Raw genomic sequence first — 16,331 nt, forward strand, 5'->3', positions numbered from 1 at the left:
TTTAAGTCTTTGGTTAAATATTTAAAACATTTATTACATGTGCATGACATTAAAATTCACATTTTTTTATTCTTAACTAAACCAACAACCACAGAAGAAATACTCTTTATATAAAGCTATATTTTGTTTCAATCCAAGGCACATGACAATACACATGAACATATGAAGCAGTAACATAAAAGTATCATATAATGTATGTAACACAAAGTGATTTATTAAGAAATTTTTATGCTTTGGAATATGGTTTTAAGGCAGCATTTGAGGTTATTCTTAATTTCTCGAGATGGACATTTGTGTTGTTTTTTTATTGTAGAAAATACAAAGCAAGATTATATCATAATCTTAGGTGCAGCATAAAAGGTTATCAAAAGCTGTAGCACATATAATTCACATGTTGCCAGTAACTTTATAAGCCTGAACTGGGTGGCTGGTCAAATAAAAAACAGGATAGCCCAAAAAAAACCAAAAAAAAAACAAAAAAAAGAATGAAATACACACTCACAATTATGTAAAATGTACACAGTCTGACACATGTACAAAAATTGTAACTTTATCCACGGTTTGGTTCTCATCTAAGTTTGAAAAACACAATTTGGCTTTGAAAATACAGAATATCCCCAATATGGAGACTTCCTATTGCAATATTAGGTTCGGCAGCCTAACATATGACAAATAATACTCAATAAAACTATCACTCTATTCATTAATTTAAAAAGTCTGTTTTCTGTGACTCCGTCTGTTGGATCGGTTTGTCTTAAAGTTTGATAGAAGAATCTGTTCGTCCTCTGAATTAATCATCAGAGTCTTCCTCCAGTATTTGATGGTGTGACGAAGATGATTTGAGTGGAACCGAGTCAAATCCATCTGATGTCCTCTGAAAACACATGGATAAAAACATAAAGCATGAGACGCTGCCTTATTTGTAGCTCAATATGTGTGAATGAAGGGGTCACTGACCTCTCGTGAGAAGGACCTAATTTTGGTGAAGAAGGACTTCTTGGTGAGGTCCATGAGGTCGTCCTCTGCGTCCTCTCCCTCCATTATTGCACAGCTGTCTGCAGTGGGCAGCTCACACTCTTTACCCCCGGAGCTCATCATCAGCTTGGAGTATTTATACTGCAACCTGTGGAGATTGGGAGAGTTGTTTTTTTACTATGCTTTAATCTTATTTATTAACATGACATATCAGTGCTTTAGAAAACACCAAAAGAAATGCTAAGCTCCGAAGTCTCACTTGCGTGTCTTCTTCCAGAAATAGCAGCTGATACTGATGAGCAGCACAGCAGCGATCGTTCCCGTGGAAACACCAAACTTGAGCCAGAAATCCAGAGTCACACAGGCATTGACTTTTTGTGGCGGTAGTGACTCTCCTCCGAAACACTGCAACGGCTGCTGCCACACATAGGTGGTTCTCTGAAACACACACACACAGAGACAGTTAGATTTGCCTCAGTTAAGGCTGGGCAATATGGACAAAAATTCATATCTCTGTATTTTCAGGCTGACTGGCAATACACTATATGTACTGTGGTATTTTCTACAAAATGGGCTACATGTTCATTTGCAAGCGAAAGCCACGGTCAAGATGTCACAAGCAGTTTTATAAAAACAATACGCAAAAGACTACAACTGCATCCTGCATTCATGTGCAGATAACTGTTTATAGAGATTAGACAAAATCACAGGCGCGTAGAATAGGATGTGTTGTTGCTGGATATCAGCCGGCTACATCAGATCAGCTCAAAATATTGGCCATCGCCCCCAGAGGATTACCATCCTCAGACTGAAAGCTGATGTGTTCCAAGATTGATCTTCTCATCTCTGCCAGAAAGTGAATAAGTGTTATTTCTCAAAATGTCATACTATTGCTTTAAATTTCCCATAAAAGTTACTTAAACATTATATATGTGTGTTCCAGTGTTTCACTGTGTCGGCATCATGCTTATAGTACCTTCAAGGAAACACCACCTAAATAAAGAATTTCAATATGTTACTTCCATGACCTAGGAAAGTTCAATCAATGTCTGTCAACATGGGCTTCTCTCTCTCAAAGCCAGAAACATGAGACCAATCAATAGGAGACTGATTTTGTGGAACCACAGTATGTTTATTTTCTTTTTTTATACCCAGATGAGCTTTATTCTATTGTAATGTTCTCAGGTCTGAAACAGAAAATACACCCATATACTGAACATTCCCCTGGTTGTTCTCAGTGTTATCTAGAACAGTGGTTCTCAAATGGTGTGCTGCAGCAGGCACACTGGTGTGCTGTGGGATTTTGTTATAACCACACATTATTATTGCAGTATTCAACTGGGCCTATACAAAAAGTGATGAATTAATTTTTAGCTGGCTGTATCAGTATGCTGTGTGCACCCATTTCCTCATAAAGAGGCAAACTCTAGCTAAAAATGTAATTTAATTTAATCAAATTTGAAAAAACCTTCACAGGGAATCTATTTGTCGCTATTCGCAGGTGGGAATTATAAGTGTGTGAGTCATGAAAAGCCCTGATTGGCAGCCAGTGTGAGGGGTGATAACATTTAAAAGGAAAAAGCCGCTTTATTGCAAATTACAACAAAGCACCAGTGAAGACAACCTACCAACGAAAGAAAAGAGTCAGTAGACAGTATTAGGAAAGCTACCTGTCTTATTTTTTCTTACTTTTATTGTCTTATGTCATGATAAGAGTGATAACACAAGTTATAGCAGCTATTGTGCACAGATATAAATACAGGTGTGCCTTGTGATTTTGGCTTTGCCTTGCCGTCTTTCCCAATTCATTTACTGTGGAGCAGCTCCAGACTTTAAACAAATGACATCTTTGAGGGATTTAGCACTGTAGTTTTTGCATTTGGGAGAGAGTTGTTCATTTTTACTAAGATTTTTTGACTGTCTTAGACCATAGTATTCCTATGTATGAATTTGGGTGTAGTTCCCTTTTAAAGAAATGCAAGACACCCCTCTTTAGAGTTAAAGTGTCATATAAAATGGAAATTTTGTCTTGCAAATGATATTATCTTTTTTTTTTACCCTGTAATTCAGTCTGACATAATAGAAATTTTAAACATTTCAATATTTCTCTCCAAACAATGCAAGTTTGTGATGGATCTGTGATGGGTTTGTGGGGTTGAGGAGGTAAAATTATTTTTGTCAGTATGACCGTGCCTGTGCAGCTCTACCTGTATTCCTTGGACACAAGCGCTGACAATCTCTCTGTAGTGGTCTTTGGTGCAGAGTGGACACGCATGCTGGCTCTGCCACAGAAAGTGGAAAGTACAACCATCACACGTCCCCTCTGAACAGTTACTATGGAGGAAAACACAGATAAGAGGGATGATTACAACCTGTATGTGATGAAAAAAAATCTCAGAGGAGCCTCTTTGTCCACAGCTCAGAGCTCAGTGTGACTGCTGTAATACAATATGTGTGTAATATCAAAAGTTTTCTGAGCAACTCTTGTAGGGTCAAAAGTTGAGCTTGGTCGCAGTGAAAGCTACCTTGGCAGCGTGATGTGGTCTTTAGCAGTCACTGTGGGGTTACATCTCAGCCTGACGGTGGTCGACCTGCCTTGTTTACAGGCCTGAGTCGTCTCACTGGACCTGGAAACATCACAAACATAAAGATCTTAACTTCCAATATGTGACAAATTTCACAAGCATCAAATATGTACTCTTAAGCATCACAGTGGATGAATGAAAATAAATAAATGATAAACTGTGATCTTATTTACTTGTAATAGAAGATGACATCTGGCAGGCCGGACGCAGCGGGAAACAGCCACTCTGGAGATGAGATGCCGTTCAGGGTCGTGTCTGTCGTCACACCTTCAGAATAAGAAGACATGTAACATATTTATCTGATCTATGACATGTACACAGTGTAAACCTGCAGTTCCAACTTCATCTTCTATCAGCCCTAAGAAGCGACGTGTATTTTGACTGTTTATTTGACTGTGGACCTGAGGAGGTAAAACTACACTGTAAGGTATCAAACTACACAGTAATGAGACAACAAGTCTGCAGCCATGCTCACAGCTTCAGAGGCTGTGCTGTGTAAAGGTGGGGGACAAAAGACCATTAAACTGTTTTTCACCATTTCTATGTCCAGGATTTTCCAGGTTAAAAGCCTGCTGGATGACGCAATGAAGCACAAGAACTATCTATTAATTTAAAGATTAATTAAAAATGGCCATTCTGTTGCAGACTAAGAACTAGGTTGATTTTCGGGCAGGTCAATAACCTCAGACTCCAAATGTGAATCTGGCTCTGATAGCTTAAACATGTATGGTTGTACAAGTCCAATGAAGCTGCTAGATGGAGCGTCCATGGCAGTGCTACAATTAAAAGAGGCTGCAGCTTTACTGCGAGTGAGTGGGCATGACTAGCGTCTTAGAGCATGTGGCTGGGTGCTTAATAACACGTTTTCTTATGGTGTGACAAACTTATTACACATATTTATTCTTGCTGTCTCTGAACATTAAGATCTGAATGCCTCTTTCACCACTGCAAAAAGTTATAATTTAAAAACAGCAAGCTGTCACACACTGACAAAAAATAAATCATGCGTAGAAATAAAAAAAAATGTGATGCATCAATAATCGTCTTATAATTGCATCACAGCCCTCTGAATCAGAATGGAATCATAAGGTGCCTAAAGATCTCCACCCCCAGTACTGTGGTGTAGTGGTGCTATGAGCTAAATGCTAACATCAGCGTGCAGAAGGCTCCCAGTGAGAATACTGACGTTAATGTTTGGCAGGTCTAATGTTTGCTATGTTCACCATCTTAGATTAGTGTGTTAGCGTGCTAACATTTGCTAATTAGCACTAAGTACAAAGTTCCACTGACGCTGATGGGGATGACATTGGCTGGTCATAAACTGAAGTGTTTGCTCATGGAGGTGCAAGTGGAAAAGTCAGAGGATCACCGAAATCATTATGATTCAACCTGTTGGAACCATGAATGTCTGTACAAAGTTTTCTATCCAATGGTTGTTGAGACGTCCCAGCAGACTAAACAATATATAATACAAATGATAAAACTGTGTCCCCTTAATTAAAATCAGGGCATTTTTAACAACTGTACTGCAAATGACAAAATCTGGGGAAATCCTAAATATTTTCTCCTCTACAGCAATAGGTGGATGCAGCATTCAGTCCATACCGGCAAGTGAGTCACCGATGATGAAAGGCTGGGTGGACACCACGCTCTGACTCCTGATTTCAGAAGGAACCACAGTGGCCCTACAGACGTAACCTTTGACCTCTTTCCCACTCGCTGTCACATTGTCCATGCAGGTAGCCGGTACTCTGCCCTGTAAGAGAGACACAGCAGCTTTAACATCAAACTAAAATTTTATGAAAAACACCAGTCACCAGGATCACAGCTTCTCACCTCTCTCCCACACAGGCCAAAATTAAAGCGATGGAAATATCTCAGGCCTTTGTTGGTGAAGCGGGGGCTGCTGTGGAAGCCGCTGACGTTGGACAGAGGAGAGAAGTCATAGTGCAGCAGCGCGCCTTCTCCTGTCTGCACATCCAACGTACAGTCACTGAGACAAGCTGTGTAGGCCTGGAGGATGGAGAGGAACATATTGTGTTTTCAGTGGGTGGAATAATCTCATGTACCGACTGTGGGAAACCCAAAGAAGACAACCAGGAAATGCTGATATCAGGTGGAATATAGAGGTCATCCTACCAGTAAGTCCTAAATTTATTTGGTTTTTGTGTTTTAGTTCTGTGTGTTTTTGTTTTGTATAGAATTACATTAGTAAAGGCTACATGATGTGGGTCGATATATATTGGTAAATTTTATAAAACAAGGCAAGTAGGAGGCACATAGTGAAGATTATTTCTGCAAACTAAAACAGTCATACTTAGAGAGATAAAGTCTTTAAAAGTGTGAAAATTAGCCTTTAACATCTTCCACTGTGTATAATAGTAGTAGTAGTAGTAATAGTAAACTCCTCTCAAAGACATGACCTCTATGTCCTCAACAGCTCTGCAGACATTTGTACATTGATCAATTAAGTCAGGAATTTGTATTTAGAGATTTTAGTGGTCAAGATTTTGTTCCCATCACCTTGTTTCTCTGTGTGTTTGGTCCACACTGAACACAAGCAGCCTCTCCGACAGGCTGACCGGCCCTGATGAAGGTGTTTGGCGGGCAGCTCTCACACGCTCCAGTCTCGCTGACCATGTAGTGTCCCGGTGGGCAGGGAACACAGGCGGAGTCGGCCATAGCGGAATTAAGGGCACAGCGGCTACACTCAGTGGCCACACCTCCGATCACATTGGTGATGTGGATGGAGAAGATCTTTGCAGAATCAGAGCTGTATTTCCGCTCCTGAGGGAAGAGAAGACAGTTTTAGTCACCAGATGAGTCACTCTACACACAGAGTAGTTATCTGTCCTTTTTAGGATTTATTTTACGTCTATTCATGCTTTCTTCTCAGCTCTCAGTCAGACTATGTGCAAAGGTCATTCAAAGGTTTTCAAAGTAGACACACAGCTCTAGACTGCCCTCTAGAGTTCAGTGCAGCAACTGGGGGAAACTCACTCTGCAAAAGAACTCCACAAATCTGAGAAAGAAAACTTGACGCCACAGCAGTCTGACATAACAAATTCTAGTGATGATTTGAAACATTTAATGACATAATTTGTAAATAAATTCACCGTATTTATTGTTAAATTTGGTGCTTCATCTTCTCACTCTCTTATAAATCTAATGGAGTGTCAGACTTCCTCTTACATGTACCTGTAGTTCTCGGCACACTGTTTTCACATTTACTGTCAGAGATTACTAGCAAGTTTTTTCAGGAAACATAATGCATTCACTTCAGAAAAAAGCCCAATTTTTTAATTAACAACATTATTATGTCATTAATTCAGAAAAAAGAGCAGATTTGTTTCCCCAAATGAATGCATTACTTCTCTGTAAATTTTCACTTTGATGAAGCACAGCAAAGAACACATAGAGGGACCTAAGAGGTCCAACTGACTGCCATGAATTAAACGTTAAAAACATTTATTTCCTCTTAACTTTTGTGCTATTTATCAGTCTAGATTGTTTCAGTATGAGTTGCAGACTGTTGGAGATATCGGCCGTAGAGACGTCTTCACTCCAATATAATGGAACTAGATGGCACTTGGCTTGTGGTGCGCAAAGCGCAAAAAAAAAAAAAACATTTGAAAAACTCAACAGCAATGTGTCTTTCCTGAAATCATGACCTGGTTACTCAAGATAATCCACAGACCTTGTTGCAGTTTCATGTAGGAACTACTTTATTTCTAACAAAATACACCTATCAACTGTATCACCGTGCAGAAAACATGTGCATCTACTGCTAGCTCACCTAGCACCACTGAGCTAGCTAACATTAGTGCCATCAATGATTTCTTCTTGCACTGTCACAAGCATGAGCCTCTCGTTCATGAGTAGATGCACACTTCCTTCTGCGGCGTGATATGTTTAAGGCTGAGGGGGTGAAGCTGTATGAAGGTCACAGATGAAGAGTGATTTTGGGTATATATGACTGCGTCTCACCACGTTACGTTCCTCTGTTCTTCTAAACGTCCAGGTGAAGCTGGTGGTGCTGTTGCTCTGGATCACATAGGAGTATGACTGTTGCATGTTGCTGCCTTTCCAGTGCTCCACCAATTCGTTATTCCACTGATTGTAACCCTGCAGAGAAATACACTCACATCACATCACCCGCACACATCATAGTGATGTCAAGCTTTACTTTTTTATATGTGGGAACATTTCTCCTCACCGCCAGGAAGTAAAATTTGCAGTCAGCTGTACACGTGGTCTTAAAGACGAAGGTGATGCGAGAAAGCTCACTCGTCTCGCTGTCTTTGGCCACGGACTGAGGCAGCCTGTGGACACAAGTGACCTTTCATTCAGCATTTCCAACTTGGATATAGTACACATATAGACATTTAACTCCTTTAAGAGACATGTTTGACTTCACCTGTATCCAGGGACATCGAGCGTGAGCATTAGGTAGTCTGTGTCCTGATCCCCGGGGGCAGTGTAGATGTACTCTCCAGCCACCTCCCATGCTGTCATTACAAACAAAATAACATTTAATATCACAACTAACAGTTAATTTCTCAGCTTTGACATAGCAGTTTGACAAAACAATCCAACTAGCAAGGTTTATATGGTTTATATTTTTTTGTCTGCGGTCCCCAGATTCCTCGCCTTCCCACTGTTCGTGCCATCCTTCAACCTCTAGCTGTTTTCGGTCACCCTTCTTTAGGGGTTTTTTTTCTGACTATGATGGTTATCATTTAACTGCTGTGTTGTCTGCCCTCTCCATCTACACTGTGTTGCCCAAATATTACGTTTCTCACCCGTGCTGTGTTCAGATTCGCCGAACTCTCGGCGAAAGACAGTGCTCTTCATGTTGCTCGGCATCGTGTTCCACCATTTGTACTCGTAACCCACCACTGGCTCTGTTCCAACGGGGCACTCGTTGCAGGCTGTGAGTAAATAATGTGTTATTTTGTCAGAGTATGCATGTGCTAAAAAACTGGAAAATAAAACAAGAAACATCAGTCAAGAACATTTGACTCTTTGATAGTTTAATGTACTAATTTACATCCATCTATTTTAATGATCTTTATAGTGCTGCTGTGGGACTCTTATTATCACAAAGGCTGTAGATTAGCGTTTATTATTATCAATATACTTAGTATCAAATGTCAAGGTCTCTGGTATGTACACATGAATGAAAGTCTGACATGCATTTAAGGAGGAGGGTAATGATTCTGCACCTGTGCCATTTGAGAAGAAACCTTGGGTGCAGGGTTCACAGATGGAAGAGTTGGTGACAAAGAAACCCGGGTTGCATGGAGGACAGGTTTGCTTCTCCCCTGATGCAGGCAGCTTCACGGCTTCTTTGACAGTCTCACAGCAGATCTTCGGCTCGATCCACTTGTACATTAGCTGAGTCTGAGACGCACAGCAAGCCAGACATGAATACATGAAAGAAGGCACCAGATGCTCTGTGGCACACACAATCAGCCCAGACAATCCATATTTACAGAAACCTAATAGTTACACCAGATGGCTGCTGGCTGTTTCAAGGTGAAATCTGTGTGTGTGTGTGTGTGTGTGTGTGTGTGTGTGTTCACCTCTACTAAACCTACATTACCTTTCCCTCAGAGTCACAGGGCGTGTGGGTGTAGAAGTAGTCACTGTTTGTACACGCAGGTCTCGGTTTGCAGCTCCCTGAGCCAGCCTCTGGAAAAATACAAACCAAGCCGGACGAGGGAAAACACACAGCTCACATTAAGATCCAGAGATAAGACAAACCTCACACACTTAAGCAGTAAATGCAGTATTTGCATGCAGAGTACTTTGCACGAGTGCGACAATATGCAAATGCGTAACAGTTGTAAGTTCAGATATATGTATGAGTTAAAGCGTATGCTGGTCAGTGACACGACTGGTGTTTGTGGACAGAGCATTAGAAATAGAAACCTGAGTATTTGTCTTTTTCACACTGATGGCAAACGGTGGCACCCTTGTTGGAGTAGGTGTCAGCAGGGCAGGGGGTGCAGCGGGCAGATCCTGCTTTTGCACTGTGGGTGCCGGGTTTACAGTGGAAACACTCTGAGGTGTAGGACACTCCTGGAAAAAAACAGCATCAATCAACTTGTAATCATTAACAGGAAAGAGCTGAGGAGTGACTGCTGCACACGACACACTACAGAGATAATCTACCTGAGATGGCGATGTTTTTTAACAGCACGGGTTTGATAGTGCTGCCCTCCAGAGTATACCCAGTGGTTCTCCAGTACAACACATTGTTGCCGCTCTTAAGCTCAACCTGCACAGAGTGATGTGAAAATGAGAAAGGAACAAAAACATTGAAAGGTCTTACAATCTGAATTCTCCGGCAAATGAAAACCAGACGCCAGCAGGTGTGACGAAGACCAACAGTGAGACAAACCCCGTGTTTGCTGAAGAAGCTGTCAGAGATCTTCATCCAGCGGCTCTCAGAGTCCGTAGACTGACACTGGTCATTCTGAACCTGCAGGAGATTTGAGTCAGAGGTGACCAAACATCCCCCTCTAAAGACAGCCATCTTTGTCAACATCAACAGTCGTCTTAAAGCACTTACAAAGAACTCAAAGTAAATGTTGCTGTCCGGGTAGAAATAATCAAAGGTCACAGTTCCAGGTTGCTTCAGGCTCACAGCATACGACAGTGTTGCAGTGCACTCGTCTGTGTTTGAGGCTATGTGGTCACCCTTTGGCGTCCAGGTTGAGCTGGAGAAACAGCAGCAGCAGAAACAGTTTGATGAGTTTCTTGAAACTAAACTAAGATGATATGGAGAAAAACAAATATCACGATTTCATTGACCAAATACCTTGATACTGCAATGAAATTCTTGGGTTGACTATTGGTGCTTTCACAAAGTATGTACACAATGAGATTTTCGATAAACAATCATCAGTAATGTGGATATAATGACTAAGTGGGGTAAGAAAATGACATCACTTTACTCTAATGAAGTCTTTAAAACCAGGAAAATATAACACATATGATATTACAACATCCAAAATCTGACAATATCTAGTCTCATGTCACAATATCAGTATAATACCCAGCACCACTTGAAACTAAGAAACAGTGAGAGCTTTGACTGATCAGTAAAACCTGCTTTTAAAATCATATTACAACTGAGGCATATACTGACTTGGAGCAGTCTGTGTGGGAATCCCCGCCATTGCCGGTCACCCCGTGGGTGACAAAACCAGACGGCAGGCTGTCCCACTCATCAAAGGCCACGCCGGTGCCCAGCGAGTAGGTGCCTGCAGCACACTTCTGGCACTGCTGCGACTGCATGTCAAGGAACTCCCCCTCACTACAGGAGAAGGCTGTGAGAGGAAAAGAAAGAAAGAGGCCACAGTGGAAGAGTATCATGAAGATGTGGACAACATGGCAAGATACAGAGAGAGGATAAAGTGTGGTGACAATATTTACTCATTAAAAGTCCAGTGTGAGATTAATTAGCCTCTAGAGGTGAGGTTGCAGAACTGAAACTTCACCCATGAGCCAAACATGTAACTATGGTGGAAGATGCGAAAACATGAATGACCCAATCTAAAGCCATGTGTGTTTGGTTTGTCTGTTCTGAGCAACTGTAGAAACAACATGGCGGATTCCCTGGAAGAGGACCCTCTCCATATGTAGATATTAAAGGCTCATTCTAAGGTAACGACAACACTATGACTCTTATGATCATATACCATTTCTGCCAATAGATGCCCCTAAATCCGACACACTGGACCTTTATAGCTGTGATACAGATTGTGGATGGTGGATAAAATGAGATATAAGAGTCGGACACTTACTGCACTGTGTGCCTTTAACTGGATCGGGGAGGCCTGTGCATATGTCGGCTTTGTTGGGAACCGCCACTCTCCATCGTGACCCGAGTGCGTCACACTCTGTGTACTCAAAGTGATAATCTGACTGCAGAGACAAAACACAGGTGTTAGTTTCACACAGCTGGATAAAAACACACTATATGCACACCATACATACAAGAAGTACATGACATAGATTTTATTGATACACAAAGATGCAAGTCAATATGCAGGTAAGGCTGCCTGATATTAGGAAAACTATGACTATGCAATTTTCTCTGATGTTTCCTTTTTAACATTTGTGGACTGAAATGTCTCAACAACCATTACATTGATTGTAGTTACATTTTGTGCAAACATCCATGGTTCCTAGTGGATTAAACCTTAATGACACTGCACACCTCAGCTGCACGATATGCAGAAAATATGCTATAGTACAGTGTACTCTGTTCTGCCTTTCTGCTGCTTAACATTTACTGATAAAATACAACAAATTGCTTGTTTAGTTGGAAAAATGAAAGGAAATTATTTTATTGAACAAATTGAACTGACCAGAAAAGAAACCAAAAGAAAAGAATGATTGTTGCATTTTAAAGTTTAGCTTTCTACTAATATTCTTTTAACCAAATATAGATTTAAAAAAAAACAAAAAACATTCCAATATTGATGCACCGATATCAGCAGCACTGTCTTGTTCTCTCTTTAGTTAAAGCATTTCATTGAGAGTGGTGTCAGTTTGCACAGATCATTAGTAAATATATACAAATAAAGAAATTATTGGTAAATATACAAATGCAATATATGGAGATAATTATCACATTTACACAACTAATACAGGCACCATTCTCTTTTAGAAGTTATATTTAAAAAAACACAACAGAAAAAAAAGGAGAATAGAAGAAAGAGATAAAGCACCCAACCTAGACACCAAAACAAAATCAAAGCATCCTACATTAAACTGGTAACAAGAATCTGCAAATGGCACCACACCGTTATCCTCTCCAGATATTGAATAAAATGTTGCCAGATGGCATCAAATAAATTCACCCACTTATTCTAATACATCTGATCCTCTCCACCTCCAGAGTACCGACATCATCGAGCCACATATTCACATCAGGGATATTTTTACCCTTCCAAAACATCAGCGAGCACTTCTTAGCTGACATAAGAGAATAGTTGATGAGTCGTGTTTGAGCTGGTGTCAAATGTCTCTGAAATATCAATAATAATAGTTTGTGGCTCAGGTTTAATTCTTGAATCAAGAATGTCTGAAAAAGGGGCGTTGGTGGCTTAGTGGTAGAGCAGGCGCCCCATGTACAAGGCTATTGCCGCAGCAGCCCGGGTTCAAATCCAGCTCGTGGCCCTTTGCTGCATGTCATCCCCTCTCTCTCTCCCCCTTTACCTGTCACGTGGATTAAAGGCAAAAATGCCCCCCAAAAATATCTTTAAAAAAGAAAAAAAGAATGTCTGAAATAGTGAGGAAAATGTTACAGTACTTCTGAATCTTAGGACACATTATATGACAGTGTATGAGAGAGGCTTCGTTAGATTGACACTTGTCACAGAGAAGAAACAGAGGGGAACCATCTATGTATCTTAAATTTGGAAATATGAAAACTATGTACTATTTTAAACTGCATTAGGCAGAGTCTGACATTAATATAACATTAATTAATCTGTTTTAAACTATGATTCCATTGTTTCTCTACAGTCTGGATATTTAAATCTTTTTCCCATTTCTTTCTAATATGAGAAGTGTCCACTTTTTCATCCTGCAGAGCTGTATAAAGGATAGATACTAAGCAGGGAGTGAATGATTGGAGCTTGACAATGGATCTAAGTGTGGAGTCAGGTATAGTCTCATAAGATGGTATGAACTTCCGAGCGTAGTCTCTTATCTGAAAGTATCTGAAGGAGTTACATATAGGTAATCTGAATTTGTCAGCCAGTTGTTGGAATGAAGCCTTTGTCATTGCAATGATGATGGAAAAAAGGACATGTTGTGCAGCCCAACATGCTAGTGTTGTCAAAAATATTGATTTATCGCTACATATTGAACATCTGAAATCTAAAATGATTTCAATATTCATTTTTTTTTGCAATATCGATGCACTGATATCAGCAACGCCTTCTTGCTCTCTCTTATTGTCAGTGTTTGCTACAGTCATTCTGCTGTTCTCTGCTACTAACCAAGAAAAGTCATCAGTGTCATGTTATGGCCTTGTTATATCTATGCTTAGTAAACACATGTTTATTGATTTTAAACATTTAACAAGTTAAACAGATACAACCCCACCCCACCAAGTTAGAACATACGGCATTATATATAAAAACATAAATAATAGTTAACAAAATAATAATCATAGTAATTGTAAAAAACTAAAAATTATTATTGTTACTATTATTACTAATGATAATACAGTAACAGAAATTATAATAATACTGCTGTAAAACAAAAAACATATAATTTAAGCACACATTTAAGACTGGGTACAGCCGACTATCCTCATCCTTTATCTAAGCCTTACATTTTCATAGCATCTTCATTGTCATCATTTTTTACAAATTCCAAAAACATTTCCCAAATATCAAAAAACTCTGCAGCCCTATTTCTCACTATAAAGGTGAGTTTTTCAAGAGCCAAACTCACTGTTAAATCCGTCAACCACCAGCCAAGAGAGGGGCAACACACATTCTTCTAGCAGAGCCTAATTGAGCTATGTAACAAACATAATTCAACCATCATCTTCTCTTTCCTAGGCGGGATAAAACAGTCTGGAAACATGTCTAACAGGCAGAGCCCAGTACTTAAGGTATTGAGGATGAGGTCATCTGAGACACAAACTGCAGCACGGACCTTCAGACTTTTTTGATCTCAACACACTCTCATAAGCAGTGATACAAGGTCCCTTGATGTGTGTTGCACTTATATAATTGGTCGTGAATATTCTGTTTTTGTAAAAATATATTTTATACCCTCAATGTCAATTTTCACCATGGTAACAAAAATAGTAATGCCAATCAATATTTTTCAATGTATTGTATCTACGTTATAAATTCCAGTAGTGTGACAACACTGCTACATGTGAACAGAAAATAGAGCTGCTATTAAATTAGGCCACCAGATTGTTTTATACCTCTGGAATTTCTGTTCCCAAACCAGACAAGCCTCTTTTCCAAATAAAAGTCACGGCTAATATTTGCCCAGGAGGCCGTCTCAACTCTTGTTTTAATCTCACTCATCAAGGATGTGCTCCAACTCTGCACCGGTTTAACTCCCTTCAGGGTTTATTTACTCAGCCAGGGGGGACAAATGCTGATTCATCCGATCCTTTTGTAAACATGTAATTTTCAGAGTTGTCACAGGACTTTGGAGACAGCAGGAGCTCAGGTGCAAAGCTTTTGTTGTATTTGTCTGTCGTGCTTTGATGCCTTCTGGAGATACTGACAGTAGGTGACTGACAAACACTGCTCCACCCACACTGATGTAATTTGGGATGTAACATAATGTTATCTTGTTAATCTAACATCTTCTGAAAGGAGGCGAGAGCAGGCATACGGAGTAATCTTGGTCAACAGCAGGCTGTTATATTCCAAGGAAAGTCAGACTAATCTGAGCCCACACTCAGCCCTTTGGGATTAATAGTTAACAGAAACAGAGCAGCAGCAGCAGCAGCAGCAGCAGCACTACTCTGGGTCTGTGTTTTCGATTAGAGCTGCAACATTAGCTGTGGTTAGGGTGTCAGATGATGAACATGTGTTTGGGTGGGAGGACGTGATGTAAAAATGCATCAAACTGGGGATGTGCTGGAGCTGAATCGCCGCCTTTAAACAAACATGAGGGAACCAAGGCAACAGGACATAATGACCACTGAGCCTCGTGGTCAATAGACTGGCATGGAAACAAACTCACCTCCTTCCCCAAATCATCATCACCTATAAGCCCAATAGACTCAAATTACAAGACCACACATCCCTTGTGCTAACTTTTCCCTTCTCTGGTATCTTAACTCTACACACAGCGTGGTAATGTTCAACGTATGCTGATAAAAAAGAAATGTTTTAAGTGTTATCAAACTGTACTGGTGTTATGCAAATGGGAAACATGTAGCCTATAAGGGTGAGGAGCAGAAGACGTAACATATGGAAGTTCTAGTAAACACTGAAGCGAGCACTTCAAGCACTTGTTAGTAACATATGTTCATTTCCCACTCACAATATGTGAAGGAGGCCAACATTAGTCTTACTAAAATCAACACTGTTGGATTGTGCCAATTTAAATGTGCCATCAGAAAATGCTTCATGTCTATTTTCTTTATTATGTGTTGAATTTTAATGCCTAAAGTCAAACATAGCACTTGAAGAGGGTTTCTTGCATATTCAAACATATGTTCAACTGGGTGAAGCAGGTCAGCCATCTTTTAAAATGTTCAGAAAGTTACATGTGTCACACCTCAGAGCAACAAATTTCATATTTTGCTGGCTTTAAATTAATTCTGGCAACTCCTCATCCATAAGAAATGAATCATTATTATGTACATTAAACTGTTATAGCTGGATCAACTGACATTGACATCAACTGACACCTAATTTCAGTTTTGGATGGGTTGTTATTCATGAGGTAGAAAAGGCTACTTAATAAAAATAAAATGAATGTCCTCACCTCTTTGCACATGGGCAGCTCCGCAGAGGCTTGTGCAAAAAGCAGCCCCAGTAAAAGGTGTCTCAGATGCATCGTCGCCTCCTGTCAGTGCTGAAGTGATGGGGACGGAGGAGCAGAAGGTTGACCTGCGCCCTCAGGTGCTGCCCGCCCGGCGGCTGGGGGCGGGGCTTCACTCTGTACGGTGAGCAAATACTGGGAGGTGATTGGCTGTTCTTATTCTGAATCATCGTTTAATGTCTGACTGTTGAATCACATGAGGCTGAGATGTATTTTACC

General features: G+C 40.3%; 1 protein-coding gene across 1 annotated transcript; it reads right to left on the reverse strand.

Moving 5' to 3' along the window:
• Positions 1 to 16,178, reverse strand: elapor1 (endosome-lysosome associated apoptosis and autophagy regulator 1). The gene is made up of 22 exons (XM_050063914.1): positions 16,056 to 16,178; positions 11,375 to 11,495; positions 10,717 to 10,897; positions 10,138 to 10,285; positions 9,967 to 10,047; positions 9,738 to 9,843; positions 9,495 to 9,644; positions 9,166 to 9,254; positions 8,786 to 8,963; positions 8,363 to 8,491; positions 7,978 to 8,068; positions 7,777 to 7,882; positions 7,548 to 7,685; positions 6,084 to 6,347; positions 5,397 to 5,573; positions 5,166 to 5,316; positions 3,734 to 3,827; positions 3,501 to 3,602; positions 3,183 to 3,309; positions 1,235 to 1,413; positions 958 to 1,123; positions 1 to 874 (listed from the first exon to the last, which is right to left on the reverse strand). The coding sequence occupies exons 1-22, from the start codon at positions 16,125 to 16,127 to the stop codon at positions 791 to 793; spliced, it is 2,934 nt and encodes a 977-aa protein (XP_049919871.1). The 5' UTR covers positions 16,128 to 16,178; the 3' UTR covers positions 1 to 790.
• Positions 16,179 to 16,331: the final 153 nt, after the last annotated feature.

Source organism: Epinephelus moara, chromosome 16, assembly GCF_006386435.1.
Source record: "Epinephelus moara isolate mb chromosome 16, YSFRI_EMoa_1.0, whole genome shotgun sequence".
Classification (NCBI taxonomy): Eukaryota; Metazoa; Chordata; class Actinopteri; order Perciformes; family Serranidae; genus Epinephelus; species Epinephelus moara.

Coding starts and splice junctions, on each gene's coding strand:
- elapor1 (XM_050063914.1), bottom strand. CDS start 16,127: ATGCATCTGAGACACCTTTTACTGGGGCTGCTTTTTGCACAAGCCTCT. Junction 5,317..5,396: donor TTGGCCTGTGTGGGAGAGAG/GTGAGAAGCTGT, acceptor TCTCTCTTACAG/GGCAGAGTACCGGCTACCTG. Junction 875..957: donor TTAGGTCCTTCTCACGAGAG/GTCAGTGACCCC, acceptor ATGTGTTTTCAG/AGGACATCAGATGGATTTGA.